Below are 22899 nucleotides of genomic sequence, written 5' to 3'. Positions count from 1 at the left end.
GTAGGAATGTAACCTTAGTGTTTACAAATATTTTTAGGCGATGCTTTACCAAGATCCCCAGCGTTGGAGCTTTGCTTTCAATATGTATGCTCTGCTTACTCGAGTTGAGATGCATTCCAGGCCACACAAGCCAGTATGTCCTGAAAACATGTGAAAACTTTATTAGCTATATATCAGTTACTAAACCTTTTGAGTATCAGTTCAAGATTGTTTAACTGACAACTCATGATTTCCTACATTTTCTTTGATAGTTTTGGAATAATTTGAATATAGTTTTTTGATATTCTTTAGGAAGGAGTTGGCTGCCTTTTTGATTGAATTAGGTATTATTTGATGTCTGCAAATAGTTTATGGCTCTGTCTCTTGGTATAGGAAAAGACATAAATATGTACTGACATGTCTGATAAAAAAATGTATGCGATTGGTTGAATCGAATTTTGTCACACTTAGTATTAGACTTGGGACTAGATTAGGATGTTCAGTTAGGTTTAGTTTAGTGTTAGTATTTATGTTTAGGCGATAAGTAAATCTTTATATTTATGCTTAACATTGTTTTAGGGTTTACCTTTACATCCAAGTTAATTTAATCTTCTTTCTATCTATTGGTCTAGAGTCGACCAGTGAAAATGTTGGAACGATCATTGTACAGCACTCGTTACTGTTTTGTTCAAAATGATTTTGTCAGGTTGGTATTGTTATATTTAACTTGGGGTAAATACTAGTAAATACTGATGGCCTAGAGCTTGTACAGGTATTTTGGGATCTTATTTGGTGGCATACATGGCAATGTTATGGCATATCTATTTCTTTTTTTATCCTGGTCTGTTTTAGACAACTATTAGGGTTTTGTGGAAATATTAGCAAATGTTCTAGTGTTATCCCCTTACAGCCTGTAACTTTGCATCATTATTTTGAAAGGACAACACTGCTGTTGAGGGATTTATTATCCTTTAGCTATTGCTTTTTCTGATGAGGACTGTTATTAGTTGCTTATAAAGTATTATTTATTTTTTTTGAATATCTTAAAAACAATTTAATTGATGGGATTAAAAGATTGTAAATAACATTTACTTTATAAACTTAGATTTTTCATTTCTCAGATTGATTTTAATTACTGGTACTGATGATTTAAAGAATTTTTTTTTTAAAAAGGACATATTTTATTATTATAAGAAACTTTTAGAAAGCATGTTAAAATTTTTATAAAGTTTATTCTGTTTACTTAAAACCTACATTATTATTTTTTCTTTCAGTAAGACAATTAATAGTTTTGAGTTTTTTACTTTTGACCAGTGGTTTAACTTTGTTGTGAAGACAGGAAATGCACATGTTGATCTTATTGGTAAGAAATAGTACTTATAACTGCCAGGAATAGAAATATTTTATGCTCATCAGAAATTAACAATTGACATGAATTTTGTACATACTGTGTGTATAAAAAGTAACCTAAAAATGTAAATTAGAACTTATACCATGAATTCAAGGCCAGAATAACAACATAAATGTTATCACTAAATTTTGCAAACATTAAAAGGATGTGAAATTTACAAATTAATGATACTAAATCTTCATCTACCTAAAAGGTCACATATATACTTGTGTAAGTGTGCTACACACTAATTAATTACAGCACGACATATATGATCTCTTTAAAACCTTTCATTTTAACCCCTACCAGTGTATCTAAGAGCAAGTCCAGAAAATTGCTATGAAAGATTGAAAAAAAGGTCAAGAAAAGAGGAAGCTGGTGTTCCAATGGTTAGTATTTAAGTTGTTAATATATGAGTACCAGGAGTGCCACTTTTTTTCAGGATACCAGTACACTTAAAATTGGAGGCTTCAAATGATATGACTTTGTTCATTTTAGGCTTGTCTACTTAAAAACAAAAAACAATCCGAGTTTGGTAGATCTATATAGAAGTCAATTTCTTTCCCAATTCTTTATTTTCTAGTTCTTTGTCTAATCAAATGAAGCAGCTGTTGAATGAGCATGAAGGCATCTACAACATATTTTACTCAGCAACTTACTGTGCCACTTATTCAAACTTTGGAGATGATGAATCACCCGTAACGGAAGTAGATTCAGTTCACTGTACATTGATTTTGTGGACATCCCTGCCTACTACTTTTTACAAGTAGGCTTAATTATGTCATTACACTCAATCCAGTAATGACTTCCAATTTAATTTTCTTTTTTTTTTTTTAAAGGGTTCCTGTAGGCTCCAAATAATCATGGCCATGAGCATAATTAATACCTTCGTGGCATGGTTGCTATACTACTGCAAAAGACACATTTCTGTTGAAAGAAGTAGATAACCACATAGGAAAGTTAGCAGCACTTATGGCCTATTCAACCTTTGCTTGATGGGCTAAATCTCTTCTCTGTTTTTCCTAAAAATTTCTGTTGGCAGTGTTGTTTTTTTTAACATGGCTTTGAAACCTAGACACTATGTAGAAAAAATCAAAAGCTATTAAGTTAGGCTCAAGATGGATGCATGTCCTAAGAGCACAGCAAACATTGCTGAATTGCATGCCAGAGTGAACAGTATCAAGGTAAACTTATTTTATGACAGTTACACTGGGCAGGTCACATATCTGGAGAATTTTTATAAAGTCACAAATTAACAAAACAAATTTCTCTACTGAAACCTCTAGGAATTCACAAGACTCTAGGTATGGAACGCACTTTAATATTGATTGAAGGATCTTTTCTATACCATGATTCTAATTGGAACTTTTGGCTTCACAGCTAAGGCCTTAACTACATCAGTTTCTTGTTTAAACTTTATTATTCTCCAATGCTGATAAAAAATTCTAATCAACCAAAATATGATTTAGCTTCTACCACAGGGTTAACAGTTAAGGGTTTCATCAATCAACTGTCATATCAATGTCATTAAAAAATATTTAAGAAACTCATATTTAATGGACAAGACAACTGTAAAGGAAAATCACCACACATCTTACAACTTGCATAATAAGTTACTCTTTTCTTAATGAAATCATTTTGTTTGTAAAATTAACCTTTCTTTTTTTCTCTCTAGGAATTGATCCAGTCTCTTCACAATCTGTATGATGATTGGCTTTTAAAGAAAAAGTTTCCCATTCCTGCCCCTGTGCTTGTGAGTCTGAACATTAACTTTTACATATCTTTTAAATATCTCATTGTTTGTTTGTTAACTTGGTTGCTTAAGGCAGTCTGAGATTGTGATGCTGGCTGAGATAAACTATTCTCTTGGTTCAAATGTTTGTTGCCAGTAAACAATACCAATATGACACACTGGTTAGAATTATAAACAGTGAACACATAAAAAGGAAGTTTTAACAATTTATGTAATAGAAGGTTTTATTAATTTACATGCTGTTTATTGTATAGTTGTTGTTTTTTAAATTTATTTTTAGCTTCTGGATGCAGACTATGATCTTGACACTATGAAAACTATGTTCAACTCAAAGCGTGAAGAAATTCTCTGTGGTTACAGCTAGTTAGAGTTACTATATCAACTGATCTACATCTACTGTATACCTAGTGTGTTCATTTTTTGCAAAAATGTCTTCTTGGGCATTACAACTGAAAGAAATATTTTCCTCCTTTAACTGTGTGGTCAGAGTACAATCTATTAATGTTTATCAAGGAGTTTGAAATCCCCAACCTGCATTTATTATTGAGACACATTTTGTATCTAGCAGCATTTACTTATTACTAGAAATTTGTTCATTGTTGTACATTTATAATGTTTTGGTTTTGTGTCAAGTATATTATCTACTGTAAACTTTGAAATTTAGTTTATAAAACAATGGGCATTGTCAAAATGTATCACCATGATTTCTCTAGATTTGTGTTTGTTCAATTAAGCAACTTTAAGGTTGAGAAGGTCACTTTGAAAATGACAAAATGAAAATAACTTTGATGACAAATGTCAAACAAATTTGCCATCTTTAAATTACTTTCTGTGTCCACTCAGTTTTGAAAGTTCTTCAGATCAGTTATCTTATTAATGGAAGATTATTCTTATGCATATAAAATTGGCATTAAATTAGAAGGACGCAACTTCACAATCTCTTTTTGAAATGCTAAAAAAAAAAGGGAATTTATATTTTTTTTTTTACACTAACCTAATTTTTTATAAAATATATTGTTATAAAATATATTGTATTTATTCTTTCAAGAAAATGGAAATTTGAGTTGAGTACATTTTCATTACCAAACACTGTATAAGATAAGATACTATTTATTGCTTCATTCATACTAATGGAAAATTCAGGAGCCGGTAACCATTAGGTAGTTAACAGCACTCAGTGCTACAACTTGGCAGAGCCCATGACGCTGCTGACCTCAAACTGTATCAGCACTTGCTGTTCCTTTGGATATATAAGCTAGGTGGAGAGGGGAGAACTGCTGTGTGGGCAACATCAACCCAATCATAGCTAATGCCCAGGCATTCATCTCATTTCTTTGAGATGATCCATAGTCACTCTGAGAGTGAGGAGGCTATTGATAAATACTAAAAGAAATATAAATTAATTACATCATATTCTCTTAACCAGCAATATCAAAATACAAAGGCAAAATGTATGACATTCATAATCTTTGGATAGCAGTAACACTCACACAATTCAATCAATTATGCTGGTAGATTCAAGTTGATTGAGAAACCAAAGAATTATGTTTTCATTCTGGCCTCAATAAAAACTTAATAAAAAGTTGCTATCTTGCTTCTGATCATTTATTTTATGCTTATTGTGTTTGTGAAATTTCATTGGTTTTTCTCTGTAACTCTTGAGACTGTTCTTTGTAGATGCATTGCAAGGCAATAAGGAAATGCAAATAGTGACAGTATAGTTTGATCATGTATTTGTTAATGCAGTATTTCTTTATTGTTTAAGATGGGACAGATTTATTCAAATCAGATTTTTTTAACTTTAAAAAATATCAAAATGGTGTCAATTTCAAATCCATTTTCTCAGCTATAAATGAAACCTTTTTTTTAAATTGGAAATATGGTTAGTGTGTTATGAAAATGTATTACTGGACTAAACAAAAATATTCCAATCAAAGTTATGAGTCTATATGTTTTATTGATCTTTTGAATGGGGTATTAGTTGTCAGTGCAACCATCATTTGTCTCAGTTATTTTTCATTAGTTGTGTCACTGGTGTGAATTTGGATGTAGGCGTGGTGACATTGGGTTCATATTACAAATATTAGATACCATTTGCTAGTATCAAATAAAAATCAATTTTTTCTTGACACAAAAATATCAGTATTTGATACCATAATATTTTGAATGCATTAAAAAATTTATTACATATGAATTATTTATCTCTGGTGCTGAAATCAATTTTTCACTTGGGCATTAACTTTTGCTTAATATATGTTTTTGCCTTGTTACCAGTTATTCTAACTTAAATTTTTTTTCTTCACGAGTATCCCAGAAATACATTTCATCATACATTTTTTCTTGTGCAGTACAGTTGTCTGCCATTACAAAAACTTTTTTACCTATCATCCCCCCCCCCCCCCCCAACAATTCAAATGGGAGCACCCGCGGGTTTTGTGGTCAAGAGATGACTGTAAGCTGCTGACCAAAGGTTTCAGATTTCATACTTGGTCACTTGAAATCAAAGGATTTATTTTGCACTTAACATAAGTTTGAATAAGACATTGCTGCATTATTCTGTTATGACATGATTAGGAATTAGTTATTTGTTTCGGGAATAAGGGGAAAATTTTAATTAGCGACAAGTGACGTGACAGATCTTTAAAAAATAAGAACGCTATAAGTGACGCTAGAAGGAAGACGCTTCTTGTAGAGTAGTAGACTTGAGTACGACATAATTGACATCGGACGATTCCCTTCTTGAGTATTAAATATCTTTATAGAACAACATATCAGCGTCGACTACATATTTGATTGTTTCGGCCTTTCGCCGGTGTTACTGAATTAGTTTAGTTCAGCGTTACTTCCAGTCAGATCTACACTAGACATATTGTCAAGAATCAACACCGTGCGGAAGCCTTAACAATTCATTACTGAAATATATTACTTATTGATCTCATGAACATTGTTAGGCACTTCCGCAGTGTCGAATGCAAATCAACCTAATGGAGGTAACACTCAAAGCAACACTTAATCTAATAACACCGGCTAAAGGCCGAAAATCATTAGAAGTTAGTCTACGCTGTTACTGAATGTCCAACAAGTTTAATAGCAATGAAGGGAACTGTCGAATGTCATCTATTTCTATCCGTTTATAAAATGCTACTTATTTCTATGTTGTTATGATAGTCTGTTTATGTCTACTTCTATTTTGTTGTCTCTAAAACCCTATTTTTGTTTTACTAGTCACATCATTGTCACTAAGAAAAAACTTCCCCTATTTCCGAAACAAATAATTAATTCTTAATCGTGCCATAATGACATATTACACGAATTAAAAATTCATTTGACTGCATCGACAGCTGTGTAGAATTACTGTCTATTTCAATTTTTATATTTGTATTAAAGGAATTTGCATTTATGGTAATTATTTTGTTTTATTATGTTCAAAAATGTTAATATTCTACATTCTTTTTTAATTTGAAAATGAACTTATGTTATGTAATCTTGACATTTTTTAAATAAACCTATGGACTTCATTGTCTTATAACTCGGTTGATTTATCAGTGTTGTTGGATTCATATCAGTTAACAATGAAAGAATCAGTTAGTACAGTGATATTAAAGAAACTGAAGCTCAGTCTTAGAGATAGCAAAGAATAGGCTTTAGTTTACCACATGCTAATAGAATATAGGATAAATTTTGTATGTCTAAAAAAATGTTGAGTATATTAAGAGGAAATTGGGGATTTTTTTTTTTTGATTATTGGTACCTGGAATGTTGAAATAATCTGACATAGCATTTTCTCATTCATTGTGTCTGAGTGGTAATTGTAGAAATGAAAAGAATCTTATGATATTAGTGTTTTTTTAAATTAGCATTTTTGTTATCCTCATCTTATGATATTAGTATCTCTTTAAATTGCAATTTTGTTATTTTCACACAACTATTCCTTATGTATTGCTTGTGAGAAATACTTACTGGTAATTGTTTTGTTAATTTTAATAAATAGTTTTTAAATAAATTATTGGTTTGAACTTTTTTTTTTATTTGAACTAAGCTGTTATAAAAAAAAAACAACAATGATCTTTTCACTCCAAATGTAGGAACTTTTACAGTGATTACAGTTCGACCACTATTATCTCCTCTTAGCTTTAACCATTTTCATATAAATCAAAATAAATTATGACAAATTAATGAACTAATTGGTTGATTTAATTTACTGATTTGTGTGTTTTCATCTAACATGAACTTGCATGCAAAATTTGATGACCATTGGATGAGTAGAAGTGTTTGAAAAATCAATTGCAAAAATCTGAAAATACAAGAAACACACAGAGTGACCTAATATAAGCGTTGTAACTAAAGTAATCATCTTAACTAGGCCTACTAAAAAATAGTCAATCAAGAATGATTAAACTGTATACGTGGCATTAATAGATAGATCTATTTATTTTCACCCCCCCCCCCCCTTTTGTTTTTTTTAAATTGTCAAATCCAACCATATTAAATGACTATGCCTTAGCCCTTTGTAAATCGTCAAGCATTAATATATATATGTAATAACATTCAGTTATTCTGAAGCCGTCTTCACAAAAGAGATACAAAGACAAACAGACACAAACACTCTTTTTTTCTCCTGACAATCAAATCATTAAATAGAAACAATCTGATATAAACTTTGTGATATGTAAATTATGAGTGAGTCTGGTGTGAATGTACATTTTGGTTTCTTATAGTTATAATGTTTTTTGTTTGGTGTAATGCACAAATTGTAAGACAAATTTCCATACGGACATTAAAGATTATTATTATTATTAATGGTGGAATAATAGTATTTAAAAATAGTTAATAATTTCCCAGGTGACAAATCTGTAAGTAGACCATTTAAAATAATGTAATCAGTAATCAAATTAAAAGTGTGCTTCTCTTCCAGCAGCAGAACTAAGAGCTTTGAAATGTACAAAATAGTGTATTCCACTATCACTCACTAACCTATGCATTGTAAGTATCGGTACTCTAACTTTGGTTTCGTGGATGTACCATTTAGAAGTTGTCTCACCGTGATTAATGTGACCTATTAGCATTTTGTTACAGTAAGTGGAGACCCTCAGAGTCGACGAGGAGCCATCTTGAGTTCTCATTCTTGTTGGTTAAGGGTCTCTGGATCATCTTTTACAAACAGTGACAAAGGCAAGAATTTAATGATAATAGAATTTCGGCATTTTATTTTTGCACTTCAAAGATAAAAAAAAAAAAAAAAAAAACTTGGTTAACCAACCAAACTTAAATTCTGTCTACACGCTGATTCCATTTCATGTCATCTCCATATGGGTTCCCTGACATTTCAGCATACGAGACATTTCATCATTGTAGCAATTCATCATTGCACATTTCAACATTATAGCAACATTATACAGGAATTTGTTTTTCTTGAGGCTTTGAATATGAGATTGGCTCTTTACAAAACAATTAGATCATCATTATGTGACATCAGTTGGGCCAGGTTCACATTGAACTTCACCTTCATCTATCCCTTGGTCTGCTGGACCGTTGGGGCACCACACAAGATAAATCAACCTTCTTTCTCCATTCTTCTCTGTCATTTGCCTTTGATGGAATTTCTTTCTGATATTCATTCTGAAAATATTGAAATATGCCTTTTTACCTGCCTGGGAGACCACTTCGGGGGCCGATTTTGAGTTTCCACTCAAACTGTCTTTGTAACCTTGTTTATAGTACATTTATACTTGACAAAATTTATGCTTGGTTCAACTACGCAAAAAAGGAAGCGATCCGTTCTCTCGGCAATATTAGTATTGTGCTAATATTTTGAGCTAATTATGATTCACTACTCTTATATATGACTGAAGGTCCGTGTAAATACTACAATTCGTACATGTGTTTCAAAGATTTATAATTAAGAGTTCTTAATTCTGACAAGTTACTTCCTGTTGTTATAGGTCTGTCGCCAGTAATTATCCAAAAGAGACAGAATGGGGCGTAATTGTTCATCGGCATGGGATGTACTGTATATATGCATGACATTTTCAGGCAAACTAAGAAAAATTATCCAATCCCTATTTTGCCTAAGTATTCTACATTATGTCTTCTGTCAGGAATAGTAGAAAATGTCTATTTTAGAAAGATATTTATAAATTAAAATAAAAGTAAGTGAGAAAAAAATGAAAACAGATTTCTTAAAAATAAATTTGTAGAGCTATATATATATGCCTAAAGCTCCACCAAGTGCTATTTCATTATTCAAAGAATTCTTCAAATCAATTAATTGAATTTTAAAATAGTAATACTCCTTAGTAAATATACTTTTGTTTAGTTTCTTCTAACTAGACCACAATGAAAAATTAGAAGATGCAGAAACATTGTGTAGGCCTACAACTCGGGTAATGCTGTCTCGAGGCAACAGCAATAGATGAACAAAGTAATTCTTAATGCTCTTGAAGGTAGCTCATTATTTTACAATGCCTTGGTAAGTTTCTTCTTAAATGAAAATCCATCTAGTAATGTTCCAAACAATTAATTTCATCTAGATAATGAAAGGGTAAAAAAAAAAAAGTCTCGTCTACCACATGTTCTGTTTGTGCGTTTTTATTTCATTTCCCAACTCTTCCTCGGTCTTTGCTTCTTATAAATTCTCTTATGTTTAGTAAAACCTTTTTCTGTCTTTGCTTCTTATAAATTCTCTTATGTTTAGTAAAAACTCTTCCCTAGTCTTTGCCTCTTATAAATTCTCATGTTTAGTAAAAACTCTTCCCCAGTCTTTGCCTCTTATAAATTCTCATGTTTAGTAAAAACTCTTCCCAGTCTTTGCCTCTTATAAATTCTCTTGTTTAGTAAAAACTCTTTCTCTACTTCTTATAAATTTTCTTGTGTTTAGGAGAAACGCTAATAGAGAAATTATTCCCTTCTTTGACTGACATTTTAAGGCATCCTATAGAATGTCAGATTGCGCAGTTTGCCGGTAACACATCAAATCAATAACGAAGCTAACGAACATTTATTTGATATATTTTTATTTCGATATTACATGAACATATAAGTAAACTAATTGTTCTCTAAATACATATATTGACATAAACATGGAAGTAAACTAGTTGTTCTCTAAATACATATATTAACATGAACATAGAAGTAAACTAGTTGTTCTCTCTAAATACATATATTGACATGAACATGCAAGTAAACTAGTTGTTCTCTCTAAATACATATATTGACATGAACATGGAAGTAAACTAGTTGTTCTCTCTAAATACATATATTGACATGAACATGGAAGTAAACTAGTTGTTCTCTCTAAATACATATATTGACATGAACATGGAAGTAAACTAGTTGTTCTCTAAATACATATATTGACATGAACATGGAAGTAAACTAGTTGTTCTCTCTAAATACATATATTGACATGAACATGGAAGTAAACTAGTTGTTCTCTCTAAATACATATATTGACATGAACATGGAAGTAAACTAGTTGTTCTTTAAATACATATATTGACATGAACATGGAAGTAAACTAGTTGTTCTCTCTAAATACATATATTGACATGAACATGGAAGTAAACTAGTTGTTCTCTCTAAATACATATATTGACATGAACATGGAAGTAAACTAGTTGTTCTCTAAATACATATATTGACATAAACATGGAAGTAAACTAGTTGTTCTCTAAATACATATATTGACATTAACATGGAAGTAAACTAGTTGTTCTCTCTAAATACATATATTGACATGAACATGGAATTAAACTAGTTGTTCTCTAAATACATATATTGACATGAACATGGAAGTAAACTAGTTGTTCTCTCTAAATACATATATTGACATGAACATGGAAGTAAACTAGTTGTTCTCTAAATACATATATTGACATGAACATGGAAGTAAACTAGTTGTTCTCTCTAAATACATATATTGACATGAACATGGAAGTAAACTAGTTGTTCTCTCTAAATACATATATTGACATGAACATGGAAGTAAACTAGTTGTTCTTTAAATACATATATTGACATGAACATGGAAGTAAACTAGTTGTTCTCTCTAAATACATATATTGACATGAACATGGAAGTAAACTAGTTGTTCTCTCTAAATACATATATTGACATGAACATGGAAGTAAACTAGTTATTCTCTCTAAATACATATATTGACATGAACATGGAAGTAAACTAGTTGTTCTCTAAATACATATATTGACATGAACATGGAAGTAAACTAGTTGTTCTCTCTAAATACATATATTGACATAAACATGGAAGTAAACTAGTTGTTCTCTAAATACATATATTGACATTAACATGGAAGTAAACTAGTTGTTCTCTCTAAATACATATATTGACATGAACATGGAAGTAAACTAGTTGTTCTCTAAATACATATATTGACATGAACATGGAAGTAAACTAGTTGTTCTCTAAATACATATATTGACATGAACATGGAAGTAAACTAGTTGTTCTCTCTAAATACATATATTGACATGAACATGGAAGTAAACTAGTTGTTCTCTCTAAATACATATATTGACATGAACATGGAAGTAAACTAGTTGTTCTCTAAATACATATATTGACATGAACATGGAAGTAAACTAGTTGTTCTCTCTAAATACATATATTGACATGAACATGGAAGTAAACTAGTTGTTCTTTAAATACATACATTGACATGAACATGGAAGTAAACTAGTTGTTCTCTCTAAATACATATATTGACATGAACATGGAAGTAAACTAGTTGTTCTCTAAATACATATATTGACATGAACATGGAAGTAAACTAGTTGTTCTCTCTAAATACATATATTGACATGAACATGGAAGTAAACTAGTTGTTCTTTAAATACATACATTGACATGAACATGGAAGTAAACTAGTTGTTCTCTCTAAATACATATATTGACATGAACATGGAAGTAAACTAGTTGTTCTCTCTAAATACATATATTGACATGAACATGCAAGTAAACTAGTTGTTCTCTAAATACATATATTGACATGAACATGCAAGTAAACTAGTTGTTCTCTCTAAATACATATATTGAAATGTCATCTGGTATACTCAGGATTATGAAATTCTTTTGTAAAAGACGAAATTGTAGAAGACATTCTTGGGGTTATGAAAGCGAATTATTATCATTATTTTACAATACAGATCTATTTATAACAACTGTAAAATAACAAACAAGCAATGGCATACATTTAGGACTAGGGGTCCAATCTTCAACAAACTAGACATAAAATGATAATTAATCATAATGTATATGCTTTATACAATAGGCTTACGATGAAACAATGTTAGCATCTTGTTACAAAGACCAAAAGATTCTGTTTTAATATCAACATTCATCAACAGACCTATTTACATGTTAAGCTATCTTCCATATCGAAATCAGTGCCTCCCTCCTCTCTTTTTGTTTGGCTGTTCTATTGCCTGGATGTGCCACCGAGACTTGTTGATCCTTTCCTACAAGGCCATGCTACACCAGTGGAAAGAGGGGACTAAGAAGGGGAACACAACGATTTAAATTACCAATCAATGATTATATAAATATCTAGGCCTACAGGCTACATTGTCAGTGAAGCTCCTGGTTCAAGTGTAATAAAAAAAGGTTTGTGTTAAATGGGCACTAGACACGCAGCACAATTTATCGACCTTTGCATTGATTTGGCAGTCTATGTGAAAATAAAGACAGACAGATTGACATCAAACAGAAGAAATGTGAAATGTTCAGATTTGACAATCACTGAATTACAAAAAATCAACAACTTACATAGCAAAAATAAATAGATAAAAAGTAAGTTCTAGGCACTTCAGTAGACACTTAGTCAATTGTACTCAAAATCATTAGTGCTTATAGGCACTTCAGTAAACACGTATTCTATTGTACTCAACATCATTAGTGCTTATAAGCACTTCAGTAAATATGAATTCCTCAAAACATCTGAGTGATAATGCGTCAAGAATTGAGTCACTAAAACAATGTGATGCCACAAACACCAAGCTTGACACATTTATTTCTGAGACATACACAGAGAGGAATTTGAAAGATAAATAAATGCTATGCACATCCACTTGACATTTAGATGCAGCTACATAGTCAAATATCGGTCTATTCAACAGGTGGGCTAGGAAGTTTGTAGTGAAAAGAAACAACTAACTACGCGCAATGACGGACTTGCGACATAGTTTTGATCTTTCCCGCGTCTGTAATATCTGTAGAATTAAACTAATGACTGTAAAGCTTAGAGGAACTGTGCTATTCCATAGCGCTATTAGTATTATGTTTGAATTTAACGAACAAACTAATGATATTAACTGGCAACAATTCAACATATGCATTAAACAATAACAAACAATTTAACAATGGTCAATACATGTACACTGCTGCCTAAAATTCTGGATGATTCCGAAAAAAAAAAGCCATCCACTTTCCTTATCCATTTTTTAATTTCTTGTATTAATTAAGGACAAGAAGCTTCATGCACCCATGTTCAGCTGATCTAAATGGAATGTTAAGCTATGTAATCATTACAACCCTGAAACGCTGGATCTTGGATAGCAGCCCTCGTCTGGCTTCCCCCTGCCCAAAGCTAAAAGGTTTAATACAATCTTATTTTTTTGTTTTATAAAGTAGTATTATAAAATGTTACAATTTGTTATCAAAATATGCTGCTCCAACAACAATAGGCCTATATCTGATCTGCACTATGTTGTTTTTTTAAACACAAAGTCCAAGACTTAATGACCCTGCAAGGCCCTAAATTTAAAAAAAAATATATCAAAAGACGCTCTATTTCCTTGTCTCAATGAGTTCCTTTTCTTTCATTGACTGAAAAAGATGTGCAATAAACAAAAATGAGATTTACCAGATAAATATACATAATATATATTTTAAATTCCATTACTACTTTATGTTCAAAAGGCACAATGGTATAGGCCAGGGGTGGGCAACAATTTTTGTATCGAGGGCCGCATTAAAAAAAGTTTTGGAAGATAACCTTGCTGCTTAGAATGTTTTTTAATTCATATATACACTGTATTACGATTTTTTAAAAAATTGCTATTGTCTTTTTATATCACAATATCCCCACAAATATACAGTTGTACTTAATGTGCAGTATTTTACTTCTTACACTCGTGCATAATGTTCCGGAACTGTGAAACTATCTTACTAGTTGTTACTTCTGTGTGTGACTGCTGTCAAATTACAGTCATTCAACATTGACCAGTGATTATACCTACTTGTTTAGTTTCTACAAAAGACGCTTGCTCACCGAATGAGACAATATATGTTCCGGAAGTTAAATGTCGGGACGAGCGAGGCCTTCCTTGTGGAGCATCACCAGAGAATGCTGACCATGTCCTTCAATGGTGCATACTAAATCAAGGGATCCGAACAAGTCTCTCCAAATACTATTCGGAGAACTGTCTGATCTGGAAACCACTACGCTGTTCATCTCAGATATAGGATTACTGATCTGAACCCTTCAACATGTAAAATGAGAACGAAGAAGAAGAACTTATGTATGTGTACCCAAATAGTGTGAACAGCAGCAAGGTTTTTTAAAGTGTGGAAATGCAGCTTCTGGCACCCATGATACTCCAGTGGTAGTGCTGACTGGAACTTATCTTTGCTCTGGAGCTGTCCGGGTTCTCTTAATAAGTGTTGTACTTTTCATTTCACTAAAGATAGTTTCACCTTTCAGCAAAAGAAAATGATAAAACTATTTTTTTTTTGCTTGTCTGTAGAAATGGGAAAGCCTTGTTTGAAAAGATTTAACATGCATTTACATTTCATATGTAAACAATCAATCGAAATAGTAATGATAAAAAACATGAAATTTTGTCTTCCACTCTTCATTAGAAATATTGGTAACAAAGTCACAGTCAATGTCCTTCAAGTAACATAACAATGCCATCCTTGGGATTTTATATTCTTCTCCTTGGCCTTGCTCATGCTAAGCTAGCGGAAACATTGGATTATTTAACAGAACACCCGTGGTTAGCTCCCCTAGCTTTACTTAGCTCTATTACTTCTTTGTGTAATGGAAGTAAAATTATACATTATATGCAGCTTTGTACAAACTTTCCTGTTTCAAGTTTATGGTTCTCAGTCAAAGATCGAGCACCATCAGTTGTCACACTTACCATCTTGTTCCAAGCCTACCCAACACTCAGACATTGTGTCTAGAATTGAGTGTATTGATGTATATCCAATAAGCAAAATCTTCGTTTACTGAAAACTTTTTATAATGAGGCAGTTTCAATAATTTATATAGATATTTTTTTTTAAATATTTGCATTTTTATATATCTATATACTGTGGGCACACCTGATTTCTGTAGGTGTCGGCGGGACGCATGTGGCCGTAATTTGCCCACCCCTGGTATAGGCTAAACATTCAAGTTTTAGTTGTCATTGAAAACATTTGTTTAGTATGGGGATGAAACTCTATGACATTTACGTTAATTGCACAGCCCATGGAGCTAGAAACAGACTGCCTCAACTTTCACGACTCAATGTCCATTCCATTCATATAGCCCAACAACGTCTCCACAGTATGTCGACTTCCTTTCATTATCACCAATATATTTGTGATTCCACAACACCTTCACACCACGCTGCGCACTTGTTGCTCTCCGTAATTAGTGTTTTCGTTCCGATAGTATCGTTCGTTTTGCTCATTTGTATTTCACTACTCTGTTATGATTAAACTTTAATAACTTTTTTTTGTTTGTTATCAAAAAATGTTATATTTGGTATTGAATTGTAGGAGAATGCATGTTCTTTTTACACGACATATAAATCCAAAATCAATTTATTTTAATGGGAGTCAAATTAAAACTGACGGCGGCGCTATAAGTTGTATTAAGTAGGTATTGTCTTAAAAATAGTATGTTGTATGTTTTTCTTATTATGTTTTTAAGCATAGATCTATATCATTAAACTAGAATTGTATATACTCTGAGTAGATTTATACAAGAGGGTAAACAGGATTTTTGTCGGGTTGGGGGGGGGGTATATAGAAGCTGGGTAATAAATATTATTTAAAAAAAAATCTATCATTCATTAGTGATGAAGAGCGAAGTAATAGATATTTCCAAAAAAAAAAATTGCCAGCTTCACAAAGAAGGAATCCGTGTTTATCATGCTACTAGTTTGACTATAGACTGAACGTATCTGTTCGTGATGTTTCTATTATTTTATGACATTCTGCCTACAGTGCCAATTGAAGCAACAAGGCTCAGATCTAGATTTTTTGTCTTCATTGATGCAGTACGTGACAGGAATGTCGGGAATTTCTATGGCCTCCATGTGGAAATAGGTTGGGTACCACATCTCTAAAGCAGTGGTTCTCAATTTTTCAAAAGTGCGACGCTCCCCCAATCCCCACCCGAAGAAAAAAATGTACGTTCCTGACCTCTCTTTAAGCAAAATAGCGATATCGGGGAACCCACGCAACACGGCACCAAGCGTTTTCCTGCATTCTACAATAGATGAGATTTATTACTGGCTCAAATTACCTTGTATTTCATCGGACGTAGAAGCAGAAGTCTCATGACTTCTCCAAGACACATGTCTGTGAGACCAAGAACATCCTTGACCACATAGTGAACCAGATTTAAGACCAGCACCAGCAAAGGTAGGGCCAGCAGCGAGCCAACGGCTGTGATCAGGAGGCTGTAGTCAGAATAAACATACAAACAGGCTACTAGGGCGAAGAACACAAGCCCTAGAGTCAGACAGGAACCAAGAATGATGGCCAGAAAGGCGCCACTTTTCAGCAGCTCTACAGTCAGCCGAACTGTCAGGAGATACCCAAAGGAGCCAATGAAATAGAGCAATCTCACTAGCAGAGGTTGTTTCGACATTTTAAAAATGAAGATTGAAAGTGTTCATCTGAAAAACAACAAAACAAAACATTAAGATTGAAAAGACATTATGTAGAGACTAGGCCACACACACACACACACAAATAAAAAAATGAACAATCAAACTGTTACACAATGCAAAGATACCGTTTGATTTTTTTTTTTATACTTACAAGGACATGAAATACTGGTATAAAAAAAAAACCTTAGAAGATCGAAGGCCGAGCGTATGGAGAAGTATAAGACATAAATGTATTAATGTCTGTCTAAAAACATCTTTCTATTCAATCTCTCATGTTTACAACTTTTCAAGGATGGTATTTAAAACCCGTTCTCTTCTCAAGATCATTTCCTGACCCCCCCCCCTAAAAAAGTGTGCAAAAAGCTTAATAAGATTGTACTTACCAGTAAAACAGAGTAAATGTATGACTTCAAATGCAATTTATCTATATTAAAATTAATATACATCACACAATTGTGTGCATTTCTTATTTGTACATAAATTATTTCCCCTTATAGTAGGTATTTTCTTAAGTTTGAAGAAGTAATCATTCACAGCTAGTAAGCACCTACCTAAGCACCTACATAAGCACCTATTCCACATCTAGAAAGCACCTACATAAGCACCTACATAAACATCTACATAAGCACCTACATAAACACCTACATAAGCACCTATTGCACATCTAGTAAGCACCTACATAAACACCTACATAAGCACCTACATAAACACCTACATAAGCACCTATTGCACATCTATTAAGCACCTACATAAGCACCTACATAAACACCTACATAAGCACCTACATAAACACCTACATAAGCACCTATTGCACATCTAGTAAGCACCTACATAAACACCTACATAAGCACCTACATAAGCACCTATTCCACATCTAGTAAGCACCTACATAAGCACCTACATAAACACCTACATAAGCACCTATTGCACATCTAGTACGTCTACGTGACTGAGAAATTAGTACTTCAGCAGAAGTGTTAAATGTCTAATCGATTCTGCTATAAGCTTACATGTATTATTCAATACAATATTCACGTCTGCACGGGACGCAGAGCACAGCTGCAGTACACCGGTCTACAAAACGGTCGTCAATGTTGACCTAGATAGCTGGTCATTAATCAAACAAAGATCAATACAAATTGCACAATCGTGACTAATTATCTATATTTACAGAATAATTTCTTCAGTAAGCCCATACCAAACTTAATGTTATCATCCAACTTATGTGATTTATAAATAGACCTTCCAGCAGTGCTTTATAAAGTATAAGATGAACCATACAAATCGTTGATTGTTTTATATACGTTTCAACACTTCTCAAAAATGACATATTTTGAGGTAAAAGTAATACATTTTGAAATTGGAAGGTCAAATAAAAAGAGAAACTAATCTCGTGTTAAAAAAATCCAAAAGAAAAAAACATTATTTTGTGAGACCAAATAAGTATACAACAACAACAACAACGCTAAAACGATCAGGCTTCAAACAAATTGTTCTTGGTAGTGGGAAACGAATTCCAAAAGATCCTTTCCTTGTGTTACAGTTTCTAATTGCGAGCACATACTATGTTACATGCCAAAGTGAGAAATGCAGGCATTCTAGAGAATAACGGAGAGTTTTTAAGCAAAGCACGCTTCTCCATTTCCTACTTGGCTTCAACATTCTTTAGAATGCCTAGTCCTGCGTCAGGCAAAGTAAAAAAAATATCTTGTTTAGAAAGATATTTATATATTAAAATATAAATAAGTGAAAAAAAAACACAACACAAATAAACTACAGGATTTCTGAAGAGTAAATTTTTTTTTAAAATGTGCTAAATACTATTTTCGTTTTTATAGGAATATATAGTTTCTTATATATACAAATCGTATTTTAAAATAGAAATATATATTATTAAATATAAAATTCTTTAGTTTCTTCTAAGTATATTAAAATGATAAATTAAAGATGCCGAACTATTGAGAGGGTACAAACTGTCTACACGCAACAGTCAGCGGAACTGTTAATGATACACAGAGGAGCCAATGAATAGAACAAGCTCAAATTTTGGGACGAATCTGACAAATTAAGTAAGCACACAAACACAGAGAGAAAGGCCAAGGCATAACAAATACAACCAAATATTATTTACAATAACCTGGTTTTAAAATGGAAAGCAGAATTGAATATCAACCAGAAACAGAGAGGTGTTATCATGTTTACGTTTTTTTGATGACTGGTGCTAAAATGTACTCAATAGGGCTTCACCTCCACCTACCCGTTAGTCGTGTTGAACTGTTGGGGTAACACATAAACTCTGTCGACCGTCTTTCTCCATTCCTCTCTGTCTTTTGCCTTGCAATTTTTTTTAATGACAAGCCTATCCATTATTTTATTTTGTCTTATCATCGCTTTCTCTGTCTGCCTCTTCTTCTTTTACTTGGTACTGTTCCCCGAAACAAGGTCTTTGCGAGGAAAGAGGACATTCTGATATGGCCATAGAGTTTAAGCTTGCGTTTGTTTGACAGTAGTTAGTAGGTCACCCCGTGGGATCCAATGGCTGTATCATGTTTCTAATTTCTTTCTTTGCGATGCGGTCTTTGTAAGTGATACCCAGGATCTTTCTGTGGCATATCAATTCCATTGCTAGGATTCTCCTCTCAAGATCTGCTTTCAGAGTCCAAGACGCATATAAGAATGTGGCCGTGACCAGGGAGCGCATCAATCTGATTTTAGTGTCGAGGGCTATGCCTTTGTCTTTCCATATTGTTTTAAGTTTTTGAAAGTGCTGTTCTTTAATTCGGGCCAATAGTTTAGGTTTGGTTCCTTCATCTGAGACGATAGCTCCAAGTATTTAAAACTAATGACACTTACGCCTCCAATACTGATGTTCCTTTTAAAGCCATGCTGGCTATTGTTCATAATTTGTGTTCTTTTCGGCATTAATTTGCACATCATATACTGCGGAAGCCTTGTCTATGCGCATCAGTCAGCTTATTTTTCTTCTGTCCTTGCCAGACCATCTATATAGTCCGCATGCGCAAGAAAGTAATTTTTCGTCCAATTCTTACTGTACCTACGTAGACCTCGAGAGCATCTTCTATAATCCTTTCAAGGTATGTATTGAAAAGAAAGCTAGACCGATATTAATTGAAAAAAAAAACTATATCACATGCATCGATATCATATGGACAAAGGTAGTAACTCCAAAATTTATTGAATCTTTACAATGTACACACTGTCACTTTCTATTATTTAAACCATAATTTATCCAATATGTTTTCGCTGTAACAGATTCGAAGACACAGATTTTAAGCTATGTTAGCACAAACACACACACTAGGATAACTAAGACACAGTATCTTGCACATGGCTATACTTGAAACTTGAAACATATATTCCAAGTCTGCATTACCTCGCCTTTGGAGCTGGCAACGAGTCACTGAGTTTGATATTGGGAAAAAGACAAATTAGAACGCACCGACACACGCACACATTGGCACACATACACACAGTGGCAACGGAAGAGAAAAACGACAATCAGTGTATTTGTTAACATCATAAAGGTTAGGGGAATGGCATTCACCAAGTAGGGTATACCATTAAATACACAACAATTGTTTGATTAACGCTAATCAAATAGACTGTAGAGTGAAACGATCCAGATTTAGCTGGGATCAGTGGAAATAAACGGAGCCAAGTGGAATAAATGGAACCAAGTGGAATAAATGGAACCAAGTGGAATAAACGGAACCAAGTGGAATAAATGGAACCAAGTGGAATAAATGGAACCAAGTGGAATAAATGGAACCAAGTGAAATAAATGGAATAGAAAAGAGAACCTTGGGTGAAAGAAGAAAAACACTTTCCCATATTTTTCCTCTTTCTCTACTATCCCTTAACGCAGTTGCTTGTTAAAGAGAAACACATTTTCACAAGTAGCGCTCATCCAGAACTCACATTTCCATCAATGAAACAGGTCAAGCTTTCCTTTCAATATTGTCAAAATCTATACAAATGTGTATTGTTAATAATCTATTTGATTACCTTTTTATACAAAGAAATTAAAAGCAGAAAATAATAATGTTCATTATTTCTTATGTAAAGGCTTATATTGTTTAAGTTTCATTCAATACATAGCTCATAACATGTGTAGAAGATTGCAACTACAACATATTCATAATATAATGCATTATATTGATGTTCACCAGCTCACCATATTTCCACAACAAACAGCATATATAGGGCCTATGGCTCAATAATCAAGTCAAAATTCAATACCCTAAACATTTTTTTTTAAAGCGAGCTTCATCTGAAAACTTTTTAGGAACAATATGGAATACAGTTGTGAGATATCCTCCCTCCCCTCAGTAATCCGATTGGAGACAGATCCTTAACAACCAAGTATAGTCCAAGTATAGCCCAGGTATAGTCCAAGTATAGCCCAGGTATAGTCCAAGTATAGCCCAGGTATAGTCCAAGTATAGTCCAAGTATAGCCCAGGTATAGTCCAAGTATAGTCCAGGTATAGTCCAAGTATAGCCCAGGTATAGTCCAAATATAGCCCAGGTATAGGCCAAGTATAGCCCAGGTATAGTCCAGGTATAGTCCAAGTATAGCCCTGGTATAGTCCAGGTATAGTCCAAGTATAGCCCAGGTATAGTCCAAGTATAGCCCAGGTATAGTCCAAGTATAGCCCAGTATAGTCTAGGTATAGTCCTAGTCCAGGTATGGTACAGTCTAAGTATAGTCCAGGTAAAGCTGAGGTATAGTTCAAGTATAGATCCATAGATCTAGACAGCTGAATAGCATAAAATCATTATCTTAATCTTAGATCTAGAAAATAGATATCTAGAGTCAATGTAAGTGGGCTGGACTGTCTCAATTATGGTCCTGAATTCATACCGAATCGTCTTGCAGGAGGTTTGGGTTAGGATGTACTAGTAATAGTACTACTATAACTACTGTTCTATGTAGACAGTCTAGATTATCTTCAACTCTTTAAGTCTAAAGGAACATCCAAAACAATCAAAGATGTAAAAAGATTTCAATTAGATTTACAATCATCTCAAGCTGGGCTATAATATATCAAATATATCTAAATTATTAATAGATCTTTAGTATTTTAATTTTAGATCTAGTTTAGACATATGAGTGACTAGTCAATAGTATTATAGTAGGGTAAATCTAGAGGGATTCTTTAATTAATAAGTCTTATAAGTCTATACAAGTATAGATTAGTTACTAATCATTATTAACTCTATAGCTAGATCTATTATCCATACTCTACTCTGAACTAAAATACTCTATAGATCTATGACATTGATTCTATTCAAATACATTTAAAGATCTTTGAATTTTGAATATCTAGATGATCTAGACTTATTAGACTAGTCGATACAAATAGATTAGATAGTAAATAGATCTACATAGATTAAATTGGATAGATAGTTAGACACTGTCAGTGTCACACAGTAACATATTCTAAATTTAGATCTAATTTGTAAGTAATCATCATCTTAATGAATGTCATCTATCATGATAATGATATCAATGAATATCATCATAATGATAATCATCTTGGTCTAGATCTACATCTATATTTAATTATTTATATATAAAATAATATACCTATGACATTAGTCTTTTAGGCTTTAGGTGATAGTAATATACTCAAAATAAATCATATATAGATTTAGAATAGATCGACGAATACAAGTTTTAATCATGCGAATGCACTTTGCTGCTAACCTTGTCATGAACCGTCTGCTAGATCTAGAGATGTAAACAAACACATTTCGTCGGTAACATTAAATGTATGGGTGGACTAAATAACGAAACAATATGACATGGTATTAATATGTAGTCTATATGTGTGGATTAAACCACGA

The 22899-nt window shown here is 32.7% G+C and overlaps 2 protein-coding genes across 13 annotated transcripts in view; one reads left to right on the top strand and one right to left on the bottom strand.

The window, feature by feature from the left end:
• The window catches only part of LOC106069127 (deoxynucleoside kinase-like), a 13612-nt gene extending 6487 nt beyond the window's left edge, over positions 1–7125 (top strand). For both annotated transcript variants that reach the window (XM_056019371.1, XM_056019370.1), the window contains exons 6-11: positions 38–133; positions 612–685; positions 1254–1342; positions 1679–1758; positions 3045–3122; positions 3403–7125. In XM_056019371.1, coding sequence (XP_055875346.1) covers positions 38–133; positions 612–685; positions 1254–1342; positions 1679–1758; positions 3045–3122; positions 3403–3486 — 501 coding nt within the window. In that variant the 3' untranslated portion in view covers positions 3487–7125. The remainder of the gene's footprint in view (positions 1–37; positions 134–611; positions 686–1253; positions 1343–1678; positions 1759–3044; positions 3123–3402) is intronic.
• LOC106069128 (uncharacterized) lies at positions 40–22899 on the bottom strand. 11 transcript variants are annotated; one of them, XR_008776446.1, is made up of 4 exons: positions 22760–22874; positions 18517–18709; positions 16660–17035; positions 10128–13964 (listed from the first exon to the last, which is right to left on the bottom strand). XR_008776446.1 is itself a non-coding variant. In XM_056019386.1 (3 exons), exons 2-3 carry the CDS (start codon positions 17005–17007, stop codon positions 96–98), a joined length of 393 nt encoding a protein of 130 aa, XP_055875361.1. In that variant the 5' UTR covers positions 17008–17035; positions 22640–22874; the 3' UTR covers positions 40–95. The 11 variants fall into 11 exon arrangements, 9 of the variants coding, with proteins under 9 accessions (XP_055875361.1, XP_055875357.1, XP_055875358.1 ...); XM_056019386.1 differs by lacking the exons at positions 10128–13964; positions 18517–18709 and adding an exon at positions 40–140 and having other exon boundaries at positions 22640–22874; XM_056019382.1 differs by lacking the exons at positions 10128–13964; positions 18517–18709; positions 22760–22874 and adding exons at positions 8143–8273; positions 20424–21083.

Source organism: Biomphalaria glabrata, chromosome 2 (genome assembly GCF_947242115.1).
Source record: "Biomphalaria glabrata chromosome 2, xgBioGlab47.1, whole genome shotgun sequence".
Lineage (NCBI taxonomy): Eukaryota > Metazoa > Mollusca > Gastropoda > Planorbidae > Biomphalaria > Biomphalaria glabrata.
This window is presented reverse-complemented; position numbering and strand designations above follow the sequence as displayed.

What these genes read in the sequence shown, in the direction of transcription:
- LOC106069128 (XM_056019378.1), bottom strand. Translation starts at nt 17,007, where the DNA reads ATGTCGAAACAACCTCTGCTAGTGAGATTGCTCTATTTCATTGGCTCC. An exon ending in TACGTCCGATGAAATACAAG is followed by an intron (nt 8,274 to 16,659) that starts GTAATTTGAGCC and finishes TGTTTGTAAAAG; the next exon opens with ATGATCCAGAGACCCTTAAC.